At 49.1% G+C, this 16,329-nt stretch overlaps 2 protein-coding genes across 2 annotated transcripts; one reads left to right on the forward strand and one right to left on the reverse strand.

Annotated features, from left to right (window-relative positions):
- Positions 1 to 961: 961 nt before the first annotated feature.
- On the reverse strand, positions 962 to 11,018 carry gnai1 (guanine nucleotide binding protein (G protein), alpha inhibiting activity polypeptide 1). Its single transcript, XM_057022321.1, has 9 exons — positions 10,532 to 11,018; positions 5,058 to 5,100; positions 4,274 to 4,415; positions 3,874 to 4,031; positions 3,040 to 3,168; positions 2,738 to 2,867; positions 2,503 to 2,656; positions 2,203 to 2,428; positions 962 to 2,073 (listed from the first exon to the last, which is right to left on the reverse strand). The coding sequence occupies exons 1-8, from the start codon at positions 10,647 to 10,649 to the stop codon at positions 2,238 to 2,240; spliced, it is 1,065 nt and encodes a 354-aa protein (XP_056878301.1). The 5' UTR covers positions 10,650 to 11,018; the 3' UTR covers positions 962 to 2,073; positions 2,203 to 2,237.
- A 1,868-nt stretch (positions 11,019 to 12,886) lies between these two features.
- cd36 (CD36 molecule (thrombospondin receptor)) lies at positions 12,887 to 16,171 on the forward strand. Its single transcript, XM_057022309.1, has 12 exons — positions 12,887 to 13,134; positions 13,396 to 13,556; positions 13,627 to 13,768; positions 14,072 to 14,209; positions 14,301 to 14,392; positions 14,468 to 14,517; positions 14,596 to 14,665; positions 14,931 to 15,118; positions 15,189 to 15,307; positions 15,384 to 15,457; positions 15,554 to 15,608; positions 15,680 to 16,171. Exons 1-12 carry the CDS (start codon positions 13,012 to 13,014, stop codon positions 15,848 to 15,850), a joined length of 1,383 nt encoding a protein of 460 aa, XP_056878289.1. The 5' UTR covers positions 12,887 to 13,011; the 3' UTR covers positions 15,851 to 16,171.
- Positions 16,172 to 16,329: the final 158 nt, after the last annotated feature.

Raw genomic sequence — 16,329 nt, forward strand, 5'->3', positions numbered from 1 at the left:
TGTGAGGACAATTTAGGTTCTCCCGGAAGATGCTAGTTAGCAGATGACAGGAGGGTTGGGGCACTTTAGTGCTTTCCTGCATTTTATCCTGCCAAAAATGCAAGTGGGCACTTTTATGGTTGTGGGAATCGTCCTGTAGAGGGCAGAACGGAACTTTTGTCTCTTTAAGTGTTTCTCTGAGGTTTTTAACTTCTGGCGAGACTGAAGGACTCATTTCTCTACTGCATTATGTTGGATGCTTTTCGTCTAACGTTATACTTTAATACTTTTTTCCAATAAAAATACATTTTATACGTTTTTAAAAAAAAATAAACCAGTCATGTTTTTTTCTTAAAAAGGAAAGTAACCTTGATGCTAACAAAAAGATTTTCCTCTTTAACAGCCTAGCTAAAACGGTATTTTAACAAAATGTTAAATCTGGTTCAGGGAATCTTAACATTTCTTTCTTGATAGTTTAAAAACTTCCAGTTGTTTATTTTCAAAGGTGTTTCTGAAAGTCATTATCGTCCGGCCTCTCAGGCTAGCTAACGTGAGCATTTGGTGTTGAACAGAATATTAAGCTGCTTTTCTAGCGCGCAGAGCAAAGGGGAAAATATATCACCATCTGAGCGTGTTAACGTGACATGCTAACCGTTAGCTGTAGCTGACCACATTGAGGATCGTGTTTGAGGTACAACTTCCTGTTTTAAAGGCTAAATTTCTTCAGAACCTGCATCAGCACTAGCTTAGCAGGAAATCTGCCTCGTCTGTCCGGGAAAGCAGCTGTTCGCATTTACCATGTAAATTTCATTAGCGTGACACAGATGGCACAACAGAAGTTAGCAAACAAGACAAACATGCTAGTAACCCTGTTGGAACAAGTTCACACATGACGGTGTTACTAAAAACCAACATTCTTCTGCTTCGACTTTCTCCGCTTGAGGGGAGAAGTTCAGAGAGCGATAAAAACAGGAGATGACAGTTGGTCTGTAAATGGTTTTTATTAGCAAAATAAGGGAGATGAGTCTACAAAGGTTCCCTGTCCTCAGAGAACGTACACACACATCGACAGCTGCGGCAGTTTTCCTTTACGTGAGCACAACCGGGAACGTTTTTTTTATCGCAGGTCTTGGCAAAGTCGTTCCGATCTTAAAAATTTAAATTTAAAAAAGAAAAACAAGTCGTGGGTCTCTCGGGCTTCCCACCTCTCAAACACTCCTGACCTTGCTACCGACCTCTACAACCACCTTTCCAGCCATCCGTCACCTCCGAATACATTAAAATATACGTAAAATGTGCCTTTTCTTTCAGCTTCAAACACCAGAGTGTGTTTTTAGCGCAGCGCCTCAACCAACCGCGTCCTGAATGAATCTTTGTACAGTTTAAAAACCAGGACCCCTGATATTTGGGGCATAAGTAACAATAAACATCTCAGTATTGTACTGTGTGATTGGCCAGTAGGCCTTCCATTGTCATGGTGATTGGGGGGGGGGTTCAGGGGAGTGTGGAGGCTACATGTTGATCACCATGGAGACCCGTGGCTCCAGAGGGAAACCTTCCTCCTCCCATTAGCTCAGTGATGTGCACACAGAAGATAGCAAGGACACAACATAACAGCTTAGCTTATTTTTTCTTCTTTTTTTTTTTTTTTAGCGTCGAACATTTCAGCAGGCAACAGAACGAGCGTCGACTACGACTGCGGAGAGGAGCATGCCAAGGCACAAGAACCGACGAGCTGGACTCAAGAGCTCCGCCTCCCTTCTTCTCCTTTCGCTAGCGAGGGAAGGAAGACAAAGAAGCGTTCCCACCGATTCCTCTTCCGGAGACGGAAAGAACGACAACCAAAAAAAAAAGGCTGCAAAAATGAAAAACAATTAATAAAACAAACCTGGAGAAAAAAAAAAGGCAGTAAAAGTTTGCGGCGAGGCGTTTACAATGATACCAACATCCTACACAAACGTTGCAACGCTAGTTCAAAATGTTCAGTCAAAAAACATAAATAAAGCTGTTAAAAGTGGCCTATAGTACAGCGACGGTCTCCGGACGTCCTCACGACTCCTCGTCCTCGCCCAACGAAAACACCGGCTCCACCGCCTGAGAAGCACAGAAGAGGGTCGTCATCAGCAGGAGGGCAGTTAGCATTAGCGGATGCTAACTGTGCCCGCGTCAAATCATTGCGTCCACAGCTAGTGGCTGCTACGCTAACAACAAAAGGCCTCTCACCGGGAACATAAACGCCATCGTCCGCGCCGCGGTCCTCAGAAGAGACCGCAGTCCTTCAGGTTGTTCTTGATGATGACGTCGGTGACGGCGTCGAACACAAACTGCACATTCTTGGTGTCCGTGGCGCAGGTGAAGTGGGTGTAGATCTCCTTGGTGTCCTTCCGCTTGTTCAGGTCCTCGAACTGACACTGAATGTAGGCGGCCGCCTCCTCGTACGTGTTGGAGCCTGCGGGAGGAGACGAGGAGGATCGGTGACCTCTCCGCGGCTACGCTAGGCTAAGCAGGATTGGCAACGTTTACCAGCATATTCTGGGTAACAGATGGTGAGAGGACTCTTCTTGATCTTCTCCTCGAACAGGTCCTTCTTGTTGAGGAACAGGATGATGGACGTGTCCGTGAACCACTTGTTGTTGCAGATGCTGTCGAACAGCTTCATGCTCTCGTGCATTCGGTTCTGTGGGGGGGGGGGGGTGTTTAGAGAGGAAGGTAGCTCGGTCTACAACTGGGATCGGCGCCCTCCTGGCGAGCTGCTCACCATCTCCTCGTCCTCGGCCAGGACCAGGTCGTAGTCGCTGAGGGCCACGCAGAAGATGATGGCGGTCACGCCCTCGAAGCAGTGGATCCACTTCTTCCTCTCGGAACGCTGGCCGCCCACGTCGAACATCCTGGAAGGAAGAAAAGAAGAGTCATCGTTTATTGATGAGCCATTAGGGCAGCAGGACTCCAGGCCCCCACTTCCTGTCGGGGCTGCAGCTGCACCTTCACGCCTGAGGGGGAATTTCTGTCGGAGACAGGAAGCTAATCAAACACTCCCGAGTCGGAGGCAGGAATTCTCACTTGAAGTGCAGGTCCTTGAAGGTGAAGTGTGTCTCCACAATGCCTGTGGTCTTCACTCGGGTCCTCAGGACATCCTGCTGAGTGGGGATGTAGGTGGTCTGGGATATCCTGTCCAGATCGTTCAAGTAGCTGCGGAGGAGAGAAGAAAGGATGAAGGAGGGAAGGAAACGAGCGCAGGAGAGGAGAAGAGAGGAGGAGGAAAAGGGAGGCCAGGGGGACAAAACGTCCCGAACTGGGCCAAACTCAACAGGCCATGAGGACGAGTCAAGCTGTAACTGCGCACAAGCCCCGCCCACAGTGGCGTCCTCCATGCAGCACCGAGCCAGACGCTAATTACACCGAAAATGTGTCCGTCAATCTGAGCCTGTGTGAACACACTGGAGCCTTGTGTTAGCGCTCGCAGCTTAAATATTTAGTGTTACAGCACGCACACACACACACACACACACACACACTCACACACACTCACACACACAGGATCAACAGACAAACAGGCCTTTTGTTTGAGGGAACATTTAGCAACGGTGAAACCTCATCGGCCGGATCAGCAGAACCAGTCAGGAAAAGGGCAACATCTCTGGCCCCGCTCAGCCTTGTCTAAACAAACACACGCGATGATGTCACCACTTTCACAACATGTATTACACTGGGGGGGGCAAATATTGACAGACTGGAAGTGCAGGCATGTGAGTGCTGCGGGTTCCACGCTGCCAGAGCGACTCTGCCAACGGCTCTCTGGAAGCGCAGCAATCAGCACAGCACTTTTGCTTTTGCTGGCTAAGCTAACCTCAGAGTGTGTGTGTGTGTGTGTGTGTGTGTGTGTGTGATACTCACTATGCTGCAGAGTCGTTCAACTGGTACTCGCGGGAGCGGCTGAAGCAGGCCTGGACGCCGCCGTCCCTCCACAGCCTCTTGATGACTCCGGCCAGCTCGCCCGTCATGAAGCCCTCCTCTGCTGAGCCCGCCAGCACGAACAGCTGCCGGGCGTCGTCCTGGTGACAGAGGCAGGCGGACATGAGCCACAGATACCAACTCCCGTCGCACCCTTGTGAAGGAACTAATCTAGAGCGCTGATTGGCTGGTGAAACATGCTGCACCGTCCATGAGGAACAGGGCGCAGAGGAAGGGCTTCCCGGATCACCTGTGCTACGCTACATGCTAAAATGGGGATTGTTCCTTTGATGCTCCCGCCCACAGGCATCAAAGCAGACATGCTCTGGTTTTCATCACTCACTGCTCTGGCGGCGTCGCCGAAGTCGATCTTGAGGCGGCCCATAGCTCTGATGATGGCGATGATGGATTGAATGGTGTTGCTGTAGACCACAGCCTTGTACTGCTTACATTCTTCTTCTGAGTAGCCCGCCTCATGTATGATCCTGCGGAGGGAAAAGGGGGGAGGGTAAATGTGGTCAGGGAGTCGAGCCCTTTTCCAGCTCGGTGTCACACGGCGGCGTTGGAAAAGGCTCCAAACGCCACAATAGCTGGAAAAAACCCCGTCTTTTCCTTTTCTCTGAAGGACCTGAACTCATTCACCCGGAGGAGCCTTGAACCCTGCGCTACCGCTAACGTTAGCATCGCTCATCGCTCTACTACATTTACAAAACCACAAACGTTCCTGCAGAAACGGAACAAAATTCCAACTGATGCGAATGCAGTTTTGCCACTGAAGTCACCTTAATTTTCGAAAAAGTCACATTTCTATCAGCTTTGTGGATGTGGCGCCTTCAGAGGTGCATTAAAACGGTGCTAAACAAGACATTTAAAAGGTTTTCCTCAATTAAAACTTCAGAGTGCATCATTTACTGAACAATAACCACAGAAATAAACAAACAATATATTAAAAAAAACTCATGATGTAAATCATAGTTAAATTACAATAATTTGATTGCCACATTTAATAAGAGGCCATTTGTTCTGCAGCCGCATTACATCTTGATAATTGTCAATTGACAGTAATTAAGTTGATATTGTGGGGGTGGGGGGGGGGGGGGGTCAGAGAACAGCAACATTAAACTCACTTCATCTGCTTGACAATTGTACTTTTCCCAGATTCACCCGCACCTGCAAAACACAGAAAAACACATATCCGGCCAATTTAGCAACTTCATTTAATTTTATTAAATAAATAAATAAAAGGTTTATTTGGGAAAAGTGCATAACCCATGAAACTGGAACTAGACTAGGACTTTGGGCAGATTAAAATAGCGAAACCAGAATGTGTGTGTGTGTGTTTGAGAGACATTGAGGTTGAGGTTTAAAGGAATCTTAAACCTCTGGCTAGTTTTTTCTTTAATCGGTTCAATCTTCCCCTCCGTTAGCTCGCTCCTGCCATGGTCGCTAAAGATGACGCAGCTCCGCGTCGCCATTAGCAGCGCGGCGTCAACGCTGTGCCAAACTAATCACAAAATGGATTATCGCCAGCTGCGAAGCGCCGGAGAACCTGAGAACTGAAGCTGTCGACAACTAATCAGGTTGATGCTGCTGCGGCTGAGACGCAGTCGAGACAATGTGATGGGGGGGGGGGGGGGGAGCGAGCACGAAGGGAATCAGGCTGGCGGCTTCTGCTTTGAGGATCTTTCAAACGTCACAGCGCCATGGCAACGGCTCCCGTTATATCCAGGACATCTATAGTGTAAGGCCACGGTCACCTGAAGAGGGTGTGTGTGTGTGTGTGTGTGTGTGTGTGTGTGTGTGTGTGTGAGAGAGAGACTGAGCCATTATGCATCTGCTGCTCTTTTCCTGCCCCTGATGTTGTGATAACCGGTGACGCAGGCGCAGCATTATGAGCATTCTGGCTGATTCCTGGTCCAGATCAACAGAGCCACCAAGAACCGCTGACACCTGATTGGGTCTCGCTCCTCTCGCCGTGGCCCCGCCGACGCGCCTGTGCAGACGGCAGCACGCAGCTGACTTCAAACAGAGCAGAAGCTGCTGATGACACTAAATACATCTGCTCGAAAGCTTCCAGGACACTTGAAAACAAAAAACAACATCTATGCAGATTAGCTTAGCAGGCGACAACTAGCATGAGCTGATAGCCAGCTGCTAATCTGACCAGAGGGCGCTCACATCTCTGGCACTGCGCAAGATTTTTAAAACCAATTGACATTGAGCCCCCCCCGCATCACAAAAACAGGAAGTAGAATCACACTGTAAAATCTGGCGCATCACACGCTAGCTCAAAATGCTATCAGAGCAGCCGCCAAGGCTGTTGCATTATAAATGACGTGCTTGATCCAGCTCCACTTTCATCAGAAACGACGTGTCCAGGGGCGGACCCGCGGGGTCAAATCGGCATTTTACCTCACGCGACTTATTTTTAAACCGTGTTCAGCACAAAGAAAATGTCTGAACATTCTGACGAAGCAGGAAACGACCGTCTGCTAAATCTCCACTGTGATCAAAGGCAACGGTTGCGTTGACCTCCTCCACCTCGGTGATGTCACCAGGGCGCGGCCCATGTAAGGGCCCGAGGGCCCACAAATCACGGGCATCCTCCCGGCCCTTCAAGGGTTACCCAGAACCGCGGCTCTGACCCCAGAATCATGTTACAGCCCCCCAGCTTTGATCCTGGCCAGTCTGAAACCGCTGCAGCAGCTGGTTCCTGTTTCAAACGGTTTCAGAGGGAACGAATCAAAGCTAACGGCTCCTTTGGCGGAGTTGCTCCCTTCTTCTGCAACAGAAACAGGCCACAAACACTTCTGTAGCTTTTTGTTGCGCGTTTCACTAAAACGTTGAGACCAAAAACCTGCGGAGGATGCTAACGTCGCAACGTTGGCTCCAGCTAGCATGTGCTGCCCGACGGCTTCTGCGCGGCCTGATGCTAAAATCTGGTTTTGTGTTTTGGATGAGCTGTGATCAACGTATGGATTAACGCACGTGCGCTAAGCGCCATCACACCATTAGCTTCTGTTCACGTGCTAAAAACGGGGACTGCTTAAGCGAAGATTTCCCTTCCAGCTAATTGCTTCTGCACATTTTCCAGCTGACCTGTTACTTCCCAGAACCCCAACCCGATAAAGACGTAAGCTAACAGCGGACAACGCTAATGCCGTGGAGAACATCTGCGAGTGTCGTGTCAAACAGCTGCATCTTTACAGCCACAGACCAGCCGGTAAATTCAGAGACGCGCGGTTTGAACTTCCTGATTAGCGATGCCACATTAGCAGCGCGCACGTGGCGCCATCTCCTCATCCCCGTTGCCGACGACACGCGTTCTTCTGCGGCGTCCGTCAGATTCCCTCCATGATTGAGGATCTGAGGATGAGTCGCTCGTGAAGGAATCCAGGATCCATCGGGGGATTTTTGGGACCGGGTAGTTCTGGTTTTCCACTGCAAATATCGCCGCCCTCAGAGCTGCCAGTTGTTATAGCAACATTCCTGTAACCGTGCGTGTCACTGGCGAGGAGACGCGCAAACAACCACCGCTGATAAAGCCGACAGTGTTTGTTTTTTAGGCCGCTGTGATCCCACAACCGGTTTTAGGAAGACGTCAAAGAATTTTCCAGGAAGTCCGATTATTGTAAATTACACTATTATTAGGTTCTGTTGGCCACAACCTAACAGACCAGCTATTTAAGCTTTTAGCATTGCTAGCACATTTGCTCCATCAAATCAAGGGAGTTGAGCTGTGACATGTTAGCATGGAGAGGGTAAAGCACAGTAACCAATACCGATACAGAGTATCGGGCCGATACCAGCCTTGGTTCGAAGTTCGGTATTCCTAATATCTTCAAGCGATACTCACGGCAGAAAAGCCTTTCGGACAAACACGGCTGCTTCCCTCACGAACTAAAGGTGGGATGAAGAGTTTTCCTGTTTCGGGATCGGATCGGCCGATATTTTGCCTTTTATGCCATTTGCTCGGCCGTAAGTTCTTAATTCAATGACGCCGTTGCAAAGGTTGGGAACGGTTGTTTTACTGGTCTGATTCAGGAGTTTCACTGCACCGACACGTTTGTTTGCTAATGACGATGTTGCTAGCTAAAGGTTTGTTTAAACGCAATTACACCAATGAGACGTGATTGTTTTTACTTTAAACAAATGAAAAACAGACGTGTCTCATTATTAAAATGTGTATTTTTCTAAAAAAAACTATGTGATAAACAAAGAAGTCTTTTAAATGTTCAACACGTCGGATTCAAACAAACGTCGGCGATGTGGAATGTGCAGAGTTGTTGGGTTGTTATTTGGGTTGGTCCCGATTGATCTTTGAACTCATTTCTCTTCATGTTCAACCTTTTCATCTCAGTTTGGGGTAAAAAACTTGTTCGGATACTCAACAGTAGACAAGAGGATACAGAACTGAGACCAGTTATAGAGACATATTGATCCCTTACGTGATCGGTAGTCGGTTTATTCTAACGTTAACTGGTGATGGGCCCCAAAAACCCTGTTTAATAGTAGCGACTTGCTAACCCCCCCCCAGGGTGAACCAAGAGATGTATCCAGAAATATACATACATCAGACGTACGAGCGGCATCGGCATCGTTCAGGACTCGAGAGTAATATCAAACATCCCTACTAACCCTGCCTGTTTTGTAATTAGCTTAGGCTCAGTCACTAACGCCCCCCCACCCCTGTCCCCAGGAACAAGGTTCCATATCAGCCTTCAATCTCGCGTCCATGCGGCGCACAGCAAACTGTTGGAGTCCACATTAGCGCAGCAACATTTCCTGGAAGGCGCACACAAGGCTACAGCACGGCCGATTTAACCGAAGCTAACGGCTAAACTGGGGTGCTGCGGCTAAAGTGAGGCAGATTCTGGAAACCGCTGGATTATTAATAGAGTCTCCTCACGCGTGCACGGCAGAGAGAAAGTAATTAGGCTGAGGAGATTGTAATCTTATTTTAGCACGTAGAGATGAACACTGGGATAACTGGGTCTCGCTGGAAATAGGAGCCGAATAAAGACGGCGAGCTAAATGTGAAGCGTTTTCATTGTTCGGAAAAGACTTGTGCCAACGTGGGAATGTTCATGCTAGCTGGAGGATGATTTAGCAGGTTAAAGCAAACTGGTGGAACGGCCAGTGGCCACATCTGGGAGCCCACTGCCTCTCTGGAGGGGTGGACAGAACCGGTGAAGGGGGCATTTTGAGAAACCGAAGAATTAGAGATGAGAAGATTAACACCAGCCCTTTCATTTTTAATGCCCCGGCTCTTGTTTTACGCCCCCCCCCGCCCCCCCGTGCTCCTCTCTCACCCGCCTGGGTGTCGATTTAGGTGCCGACTTCAGGAGGGATTAAAGGCAAATGACAGGAAGTGCCCTCTCCCCCCCGGTGAGGTGGTGGGCAACTGTCACAACAAAGCCCCCCCCCACCCTCACAAACCGCGAGGCCGAAGCCAAACAGCTGATCAGACCTGTGGCGGGAACCTGACCGGACTCGTTTGCTCAAGAATGCGGCAGGAGCGAGTCCTTCGCTAACCGTTAGCCGCTCATCCAAACGGGAGGGTGAGCGTTGCCGGAAAACCACTCGGCAACAGGCAGAAAGGATGAGGAAATGTTTGTTTAGCTTCACAAACAAGCAAGCGTGTGTGTGTGTGTGTGTGTGTGTGTACAGCACGTCCTTTGTCAAATGTTAGCTCGAGGCTTGGCATCCTGATGACCCACATCGCGTCTGTGTGCATGTCAACATCCAGCGAACCAGGCTACCTGTGGAAAAGTTGCTAACCTATGGGCCCTGTTTGCACGGATAACAGTTTAGCAGTTAGTGTGTGTGTGTGTGTGTAGGGGGGGGGGGTTTGGGGACCAAATCCTGAATGAATACACAAAACAACAGTCACCAAATGGCCAACAATGGCTCAGCTGCCTCCCTGGTTCAAAGCCTGTTTTCACGCTTTTATTTATAGGGACTGGAAGCAACCATGAAGACAAATCGGTCGGTTGCCGTCAGCAACAAAAAGGTCAGGAGCCGCTTATCTGTGCGGCGGCATGCCGCGCATACCGCCGCCGAGTTATTCACCAGGACGGGGCCTTCGACTCCGACTGGATCTCAGGTGAAAGCGTCTTTTAACACAGGTGTTGTGGGGGGTCGTTGCCCCCAAAGGAGCCCGACGTGGTGTGTCAAGTCTCTGAAATTGGAGTTAAACACTTGAAAATAAAGTTTTACAGCCACATCCAGACAGGCTGGGGGGGGCCTGGCTGAACGGGGCCCATTGTCACGCCGTTAGACCAGAGGAAAGGTGGCTTTGTGACGGGATTTACACAATAAAAGGTGGATGAACGGCTGGAAAACCAACCAGGGGAGAGAAAGAAAGGGGGGAACATTCCGTGAGTTTATCACTGCAGAAGAATGTAGTTAAAACCCGCAGAAACCGATTAATGATCGATGTCAGGGAATAATACCGTGGTGCATTCACTGACCGGAGTTTCCAGCTCTTTTGGGGGCGAACTAAAGCCAAAACAACGACGCGGGCTAACGATGCAGAGCGGAGCCGACCCCTCCTCGACCTGACCCCGGGTTTAGGGAGGCGAGGTGCCTCCTTCCTTACCCAGCAGCAGCAGCTTGACCTCCCGGGCCGCCTTCTCTCCGTCGTCCCGCAGGTTCCGGTCGATCATCTTGCTGCGCTCCACCGCCGCCTTGTCCTCCGTGCTCAGCGTGCACCCCATCTCCGACCGCTTCCTTCAGACCCAGACGGTGTAGAAAAGGGTTCAAAATACCACATAAACCCACATGAAACGGTCGAAGCTGCCTTCACACCGCGCGCGCACACACACACACATACACACACACACACGCCCTTTTCTTAAATGACAGCCAGGCGGTGCGTTCAGGGAGTGGAAACAAGGCGAAGCGAGCCGTCGTTTCGACAAAAGTCTGGCGTTTCTTCGTCCCGCTGGACTGTTTTGGGACTAAATTCCGTTTTTCATTGGAGAAAAGTGCAGTTTAGTCAGTGAAACAGCTGCTCGGGGATGTCTCCTCCGGCCGCTCGCCTCCATTCGTTGCGGCGGTGGCTGCAATTAAACCACCGAGAGAAGCGGGGTGTCCAAAGTTCCGTAACAGCACCGCCGCACTTCCGGTCTGCCTCTTCAAAATTAAGCTTTCTTTGTATTTTAAGATTACTTGGAGATTCTTGCTGGTTTTATTTCATTCCATGTGTGATTAATGTCCGATTTTAGCTTTTATTCATTTCATAAAGGTGTTTATATTTGGATTTTAGTCGTAATTGACATAGTTTAGTATTTTTGTGCCCAGTATTTTACCGTTTGAAGTATTTTTAATTCAAATGGACAAATCACGAGGTAAATGTTATCTTATACTTTGTTACGATATAGTATAAAAAGCATATAGATTATATATTTATATTAAGTTTCGAAAAAATCGATTATTAACATTCAAGAAACATTACAGGCACACGACAGTCTGAGTGGGGTGAGTGTGTTGGGTTTTTGTTTTTTTTTCCTCATTGTGAAGCAACTTTTCCTTCCATTGATTAATTGACCCATTAAATCTGAATTCTGTGACCCTCTGTTGTTTAATCCCGAGCTGATCTCGACTTGGTGATCACACCTGTGCCGTGGCTCACTGGCCCAACTCTTTATTCCCTAATAAACAGAACCACAATACTACACACCAACCATCCACACGGAAACGTTGCATTTCGCGGATCTTTCGTGGTTAAAAGACAATTAATTTGGCCCATTTCTCGCGCTGTGCTTTTATTCCGAAAGGGCAAAAAACCGGAAGCAGCGGAATGCGTTTGAAATCTGTCATACCTTCACTCTCTGCTACCCAAATAAAACCTCGCATCACTTTCCGCCGAACAGGATCAGTCTTGGACGTGTTTGTGATACTTTAGAAACATAATAATTCTTCAAGCGAACCTTGTGATGATGTAGATGCCGATACCTTATAGTAGATTATACATCCCCTCACAGATGGAAATACTTGTTTGATGCTATCACACACCACCAGGCGGCGGCTGACATGCCCTGTTGCCATGGAGCCGCCCCCACCCTCGACAATGTGGCCATTGTTTGTGGTTGAAATAATTCAGCATGCTGGACAAAGTCAAGTGTCGGGTCTTCGAAGTCGGCCTTCGGGGCCCCTCTGTGAGCTTCTCTACGTCAGTTTCAATGCAAATGTGACTTTTTAGATGCAGGCGAATCAGTGAGGAAGAGTCCTGCAGGGAGGAGGAGGCTGCGCACAAAATGACCACTGTTGTCGCTGCAAGGACGCCAATGCTGGAGGGTTTTCTTAGATGTCCCTGCACCAGCTGCACCATGTGGCGCTGGGGCACAAACGAGACCTTCGCGGGCGACAAAACAGGTTTCCAAGAGACTGAAAACCAGCTACTTCTGCAAGAACGACACTGCTCCCCTCCAGTGTCCAAAGCGTGGAACTGCAGTAATTTAAAGACCTCAAAAAGATGGAGAAAGTGACCCCCAACCGGGTCAAACGTGAACTAGAAGGTCATTTCTGGGTTTGCAATTTTAGACGTGGTTCTAGTTTGCAGGTGCTTTGGCATCTGAACTGCGTTGGTGAGGCTGTTGCAGGGGGTCATTAAACCCAGCACAGCACAAATGTTTGGGCCATTAAAAGAGGTGAAGATAAGATAAACTCGCTGGAGACGTCCCACACCAGGCGGTGCAGGTGCAGAACAGGACAGCAGATTAGAGTCAGGATGAACTGCCTGTGCCCCTCATGGCTGTGCACCTGATTCGACACGCACCTGATGTCCTGATCACTCCTGCTGGATGAGGATTGGCTGGGACTACATTAAAGCTACAACTAGATCAGCATAAACACCTGTCAACTCCGCCTTTATCCTTGGGCTATTGGACCTCTTATCACCTGGGTAGATAATTTGTGTGTGTGTGTGGGGGGGGTCAAGGGGCGAGGGGGGGGTTCCCTCGCTGCTGCCAGGACGACACTGACGAGCTGAGAACGATAGCGCGGAGCGCAGCGACAGACGGAGTGCAGACTGCTCGGGAAACAGACGTCAGTCAGAAGCAGGGAAGGCGCGCAGACATGGGATGCTGTAACGTGAGGTGTGGGCTGATCGCCGGAGCCGTGATCGGAGCGGTCGTCGCCATCCTGGGAGGGATCCTTATCCCGGTGGGGAGGAACATCATCAAGGGGACAGTGGAGAAGGTATGGCGATCGGTCGAACTTCTGGAGCGGAGCAGATAGGTGTGTGTAGGTGAAGGTGAGAGCTTACCTGGTAAACTCGAGCCGACAACGGAGGCTGCTTTGATTCTGACATCAAGCCAGAAGAAACATCGTACAGCATGTTTTTCTGGGACGGCTTGAAACGTTTTTTTTGTTGTTTTTTTGCCTTTTCATGTATCAGCGGGGTAGCTGGCCTTCTGGCAGACTCATGCAGTGTTAAAAATAGCCCGTCTGTATCTGCAGGAAGCGGTCCTCGAGCCTGGAACGACAGCTCATGACAACTGGGTGTCCGCGGGGGCAACAGTGTACAGGCAGTTCTGGATCTTTGACGTGAAGAACCCCCAGGAAATTGTGAATGATGGTGCCACTCCAGTGGTGGTGGAAAAAGGACCTTACACCTATAAGTGAGTAACCGTCAACTCGGATGCAAAAAAGACCAGGAAAATATCCCTAAATGGACCTTTTCCTCATCAGGACGCGGTACCTTCCCAGGGACAACATCACCTACGGTGACATTACCGTCTCCTTCGTGCTGCCCGCTGGAGCCATCTTCGTGCCCTCAATGTCAGTGGGATCAGAAGAGGACAACGTCACCTGCCTCAACCTGGTTGTAGCTGTGAGTGTTGCCTGGAGAAGTCGCACAACAATCGCTCATTTTGTCGTGGTCGTGGTTGTTTTTTTTGGCGGGGTGTATAAGGTACTGCGCCCTCCTGTTGAGGTACCGGTGAAGATGTGCGGTATAGCGTGAGACACGTGGCAGTGTTCTCGTATATTTTATGGCAGCAATTACAACAATCAGGGAGGATAAATCCACAAAGCCTGAATTGGACATAGAAGTTAGTCGCCCATCTATTATATAGCTCAGAAGATGTGCTACCTCAAAGTTTTTTCACTTCTTTGCTCATTCCCATTTCTTTAGGGTGCTTATTCGCTGGTCCCGGAAGAAGTTTTGGAAAAGTTTAGTAAACTCTCCTTGTTCCAACACCGAACGGTCAAAGAACTCCTGTGGGGTTACAGAGACCCCACATTTTCCATCGAAACGGGCCTCTTTGTTTCCGTGAGTACAGAAGCGGCAGAGGGACACGTCCAAACAAGCAACAGAAAGCAATAAAAGGCAGCTTCCAACACTGTCTCATGTTCTCCACCAGTACAACGGTTCCACCGATGGCATCTACACCGTCTTCACGGGGAAGGACGACATCTCTAAGGTGGGACTGATCGACAGCTGGCGCGAAAAGAAGTGAGTCTCCACACGGGCGACGTTAGCCTTGCAATGGCCTGCCCTCCGGACACATTTCTGCTTTGTGATCAACAGGAAATTAGATTTTTGGGAGGATCAATACTGCGACATGATCAACGGCACAGGTGTGGATCAGGCGCCCAAGCTCCTGCCTCAATCCCGCCACTCTGAACGTGTGCTAACGCTCTCCTCCCCTTCCACAGATGCTTCGTCATTTCCTCCATTTGTGGACAAGTCGAAGCCCCTCTACTTCTTCTCCTCGGACATTTGCAGGTGAAGACCAGCGCCGCTCTGTGGCGTCAACTTGTAACTGCGGCAGAACAGTGACGCTTCATCCGAGGGGCAGAAACACAGACTTTTCTTTTTAATAACCAGCAGAGGTCAGAGCTTTCCAGTCCTGCACTGGGAGGGAGGTCTCTGCCTGCGGACAGGCCAGGGACACCCAGAAAACTGCGAAAAATGCGACAAAATAATTGTGTTTTCATTGCTTTTCAATGGGAAATTGCGCCAAAACTGAATCTAAGTTGCGTCTCTCCAGGTCTGTGTCAGCTAGCTTTCAGCAGAGCATGGATCTAAAAGGCATCGAGGTGTACCGGTTCACCCTGCAGCCCAACACCCTGGCTGCCCCCACCGATAACCCGGACAACCACTGCTTCTGCAGAGATCAAAAGGTTACCAAGAACTGCTCGCTCGCTGGGGCGCTGGACATCAGCTCCTGTCAAAACGGTACACAGCCACAATCCTCCAGGCTGCTGCGATAAGCAACACGCCTGTTTACGTATTATTTACGTTGCAGGTAAACCCATCTATATCTCTCTGCCTCACTTCCTCTACGGCAGCCCCATCCTGCAGAGTAACGTGCTGGGCCTGAATCCCAGCGAGGAGCATCACATGACGTACATGGACGTGGAACCAGTGAGAACAGCTTTCGATGCTAATGCTTCAAAGCTAGCCAAAAAAGCTGATGTTGTTGTTGCTCCTCTCCCACCAGATAACCGGCTTTACCTTGGGCTTTGCTAAAAGGATTCAGATGAACATGATGTACGGGCCGTCACAAAAAGTCAAGTGAGTCTTCTAACCACGGCTGATATTCCGCCATAGTTAACTGCTAAGCTAACCTGCTACTGACTTTGTTTGCTAAAAAAAAAACGTGTTTTGCAGGATCTTTAAGAAAATCAAAGACTACACCATATTCCCCATTGCCTGGCTGAACGAGGTAAGCTAGCATGCTCGCACGTCTACTGTTATCTCGAGTATTGCCTACCGACTCCCGCTGTCTCCATCCAGACGGCCGTGCTGGATCAGGAAACGGCCGACATGTTCAAGGAGCAGCTCATCTCCCGTATTCGGATGCTGGAGATGCTGCAGTACAGCCTGCTGGGCATCGGCGTGTCCGTCTTCGTTCTGTGCCTCATCGGCTTTTGCGTGGTGCGGAACAAGCGGGGGAAGCTGTACTGAATCAGCTGTTGTGTGTAAACTGGAGAGCAACTGTCAATTTTTGCTGCTTTGGGACGTACGCACCTTTGATAGACTGGCACAGGTTGTTGTTTTGTATCATTTCAGTGTTATTTATGATGCCTTAACTTTGATGCTGAGGATGATGTGCACTACTGTGATTGATAAAGACCCACCGCTAATAGCTTTTAGCAAGGTTTTATTTCAACTGCAAACACTGTAATATTCCTTCTATCAGGGATTTGTAGGGAAACTATACAAAAATGTACACAAATCAAAACTTTGCCGAAAGAATGTTTTCCAATAAATCAAAGCAGAAAGTGAGTTTTTCCTCTTTGATCGGAACAGTTAAGGAAATCAAAGAAAAAACTCATAAAACTAACGCGATTATTGTTGCTGGGAAGTTTAAAAGATACGTTGACGTTGATCTTCTCGTTAAATTTACGTTTTTTTCTCTCTCGTGTTAAGTCTAACCCTCTCAG

The sequence above is a fragment of the Takifugu flavidus genome, chromosome 22, assembly GCF_003711565.1.
Source record: "Takifugu flavidus isolate HTHZ2018 chromosome 22, ASM371156v2, whole genome shotgun sequence".
Lineage (NCBI taxonomy): Eukaryota > Metazoa > Chordata > Actinopteri > Tetraodontiformes > Tetraodontidae > Takifugu > Takifugu flavidus.

Coding starts and splice junctions, on each gene's coding strand:
- gnai1 (XM_057022321.1), bottom strand. CDS start 10,649: ATGGGGTGCACGCTGAGCACGGAGGACAAGGCGGCGGTGGAGCGCAGC. Junction 4,416..5,057: donor ACAATTGTCAAGCAGATGAA/GTGAGTTTAATG, acceptor TTCCCTCCGCAG/GATCATACATGAGGCGGGCT. Junction 2,429..2,502: donor CTGTTACCCAGAATATGCTG/GTAAACGTTGCC, acceptor CTCCTCCCGCAG/GCTCCAACACGTACGAGGAG.
- cd36 (XM_057022309.1), top strand. CDS start 13,012: ATGGGATGCTGTAACGTGAGGTGTGGGCTGATCGCCGGAGCCGTGATC. Junction 13,557..13,626: donor AAAGGACCTTACACCTATAA/GTGAGTAACCGT, acceptor TTTCCTCATCAG/GACGCGGTACCTTCCCAGGG. Junction 15,609..15,679: donor CCATTGCCTGGCTGAACGAG/GTAAGCTAGCAT, acceptor GTCTCCATCCAG/ACGGCCGTGCTGGATCAGGA.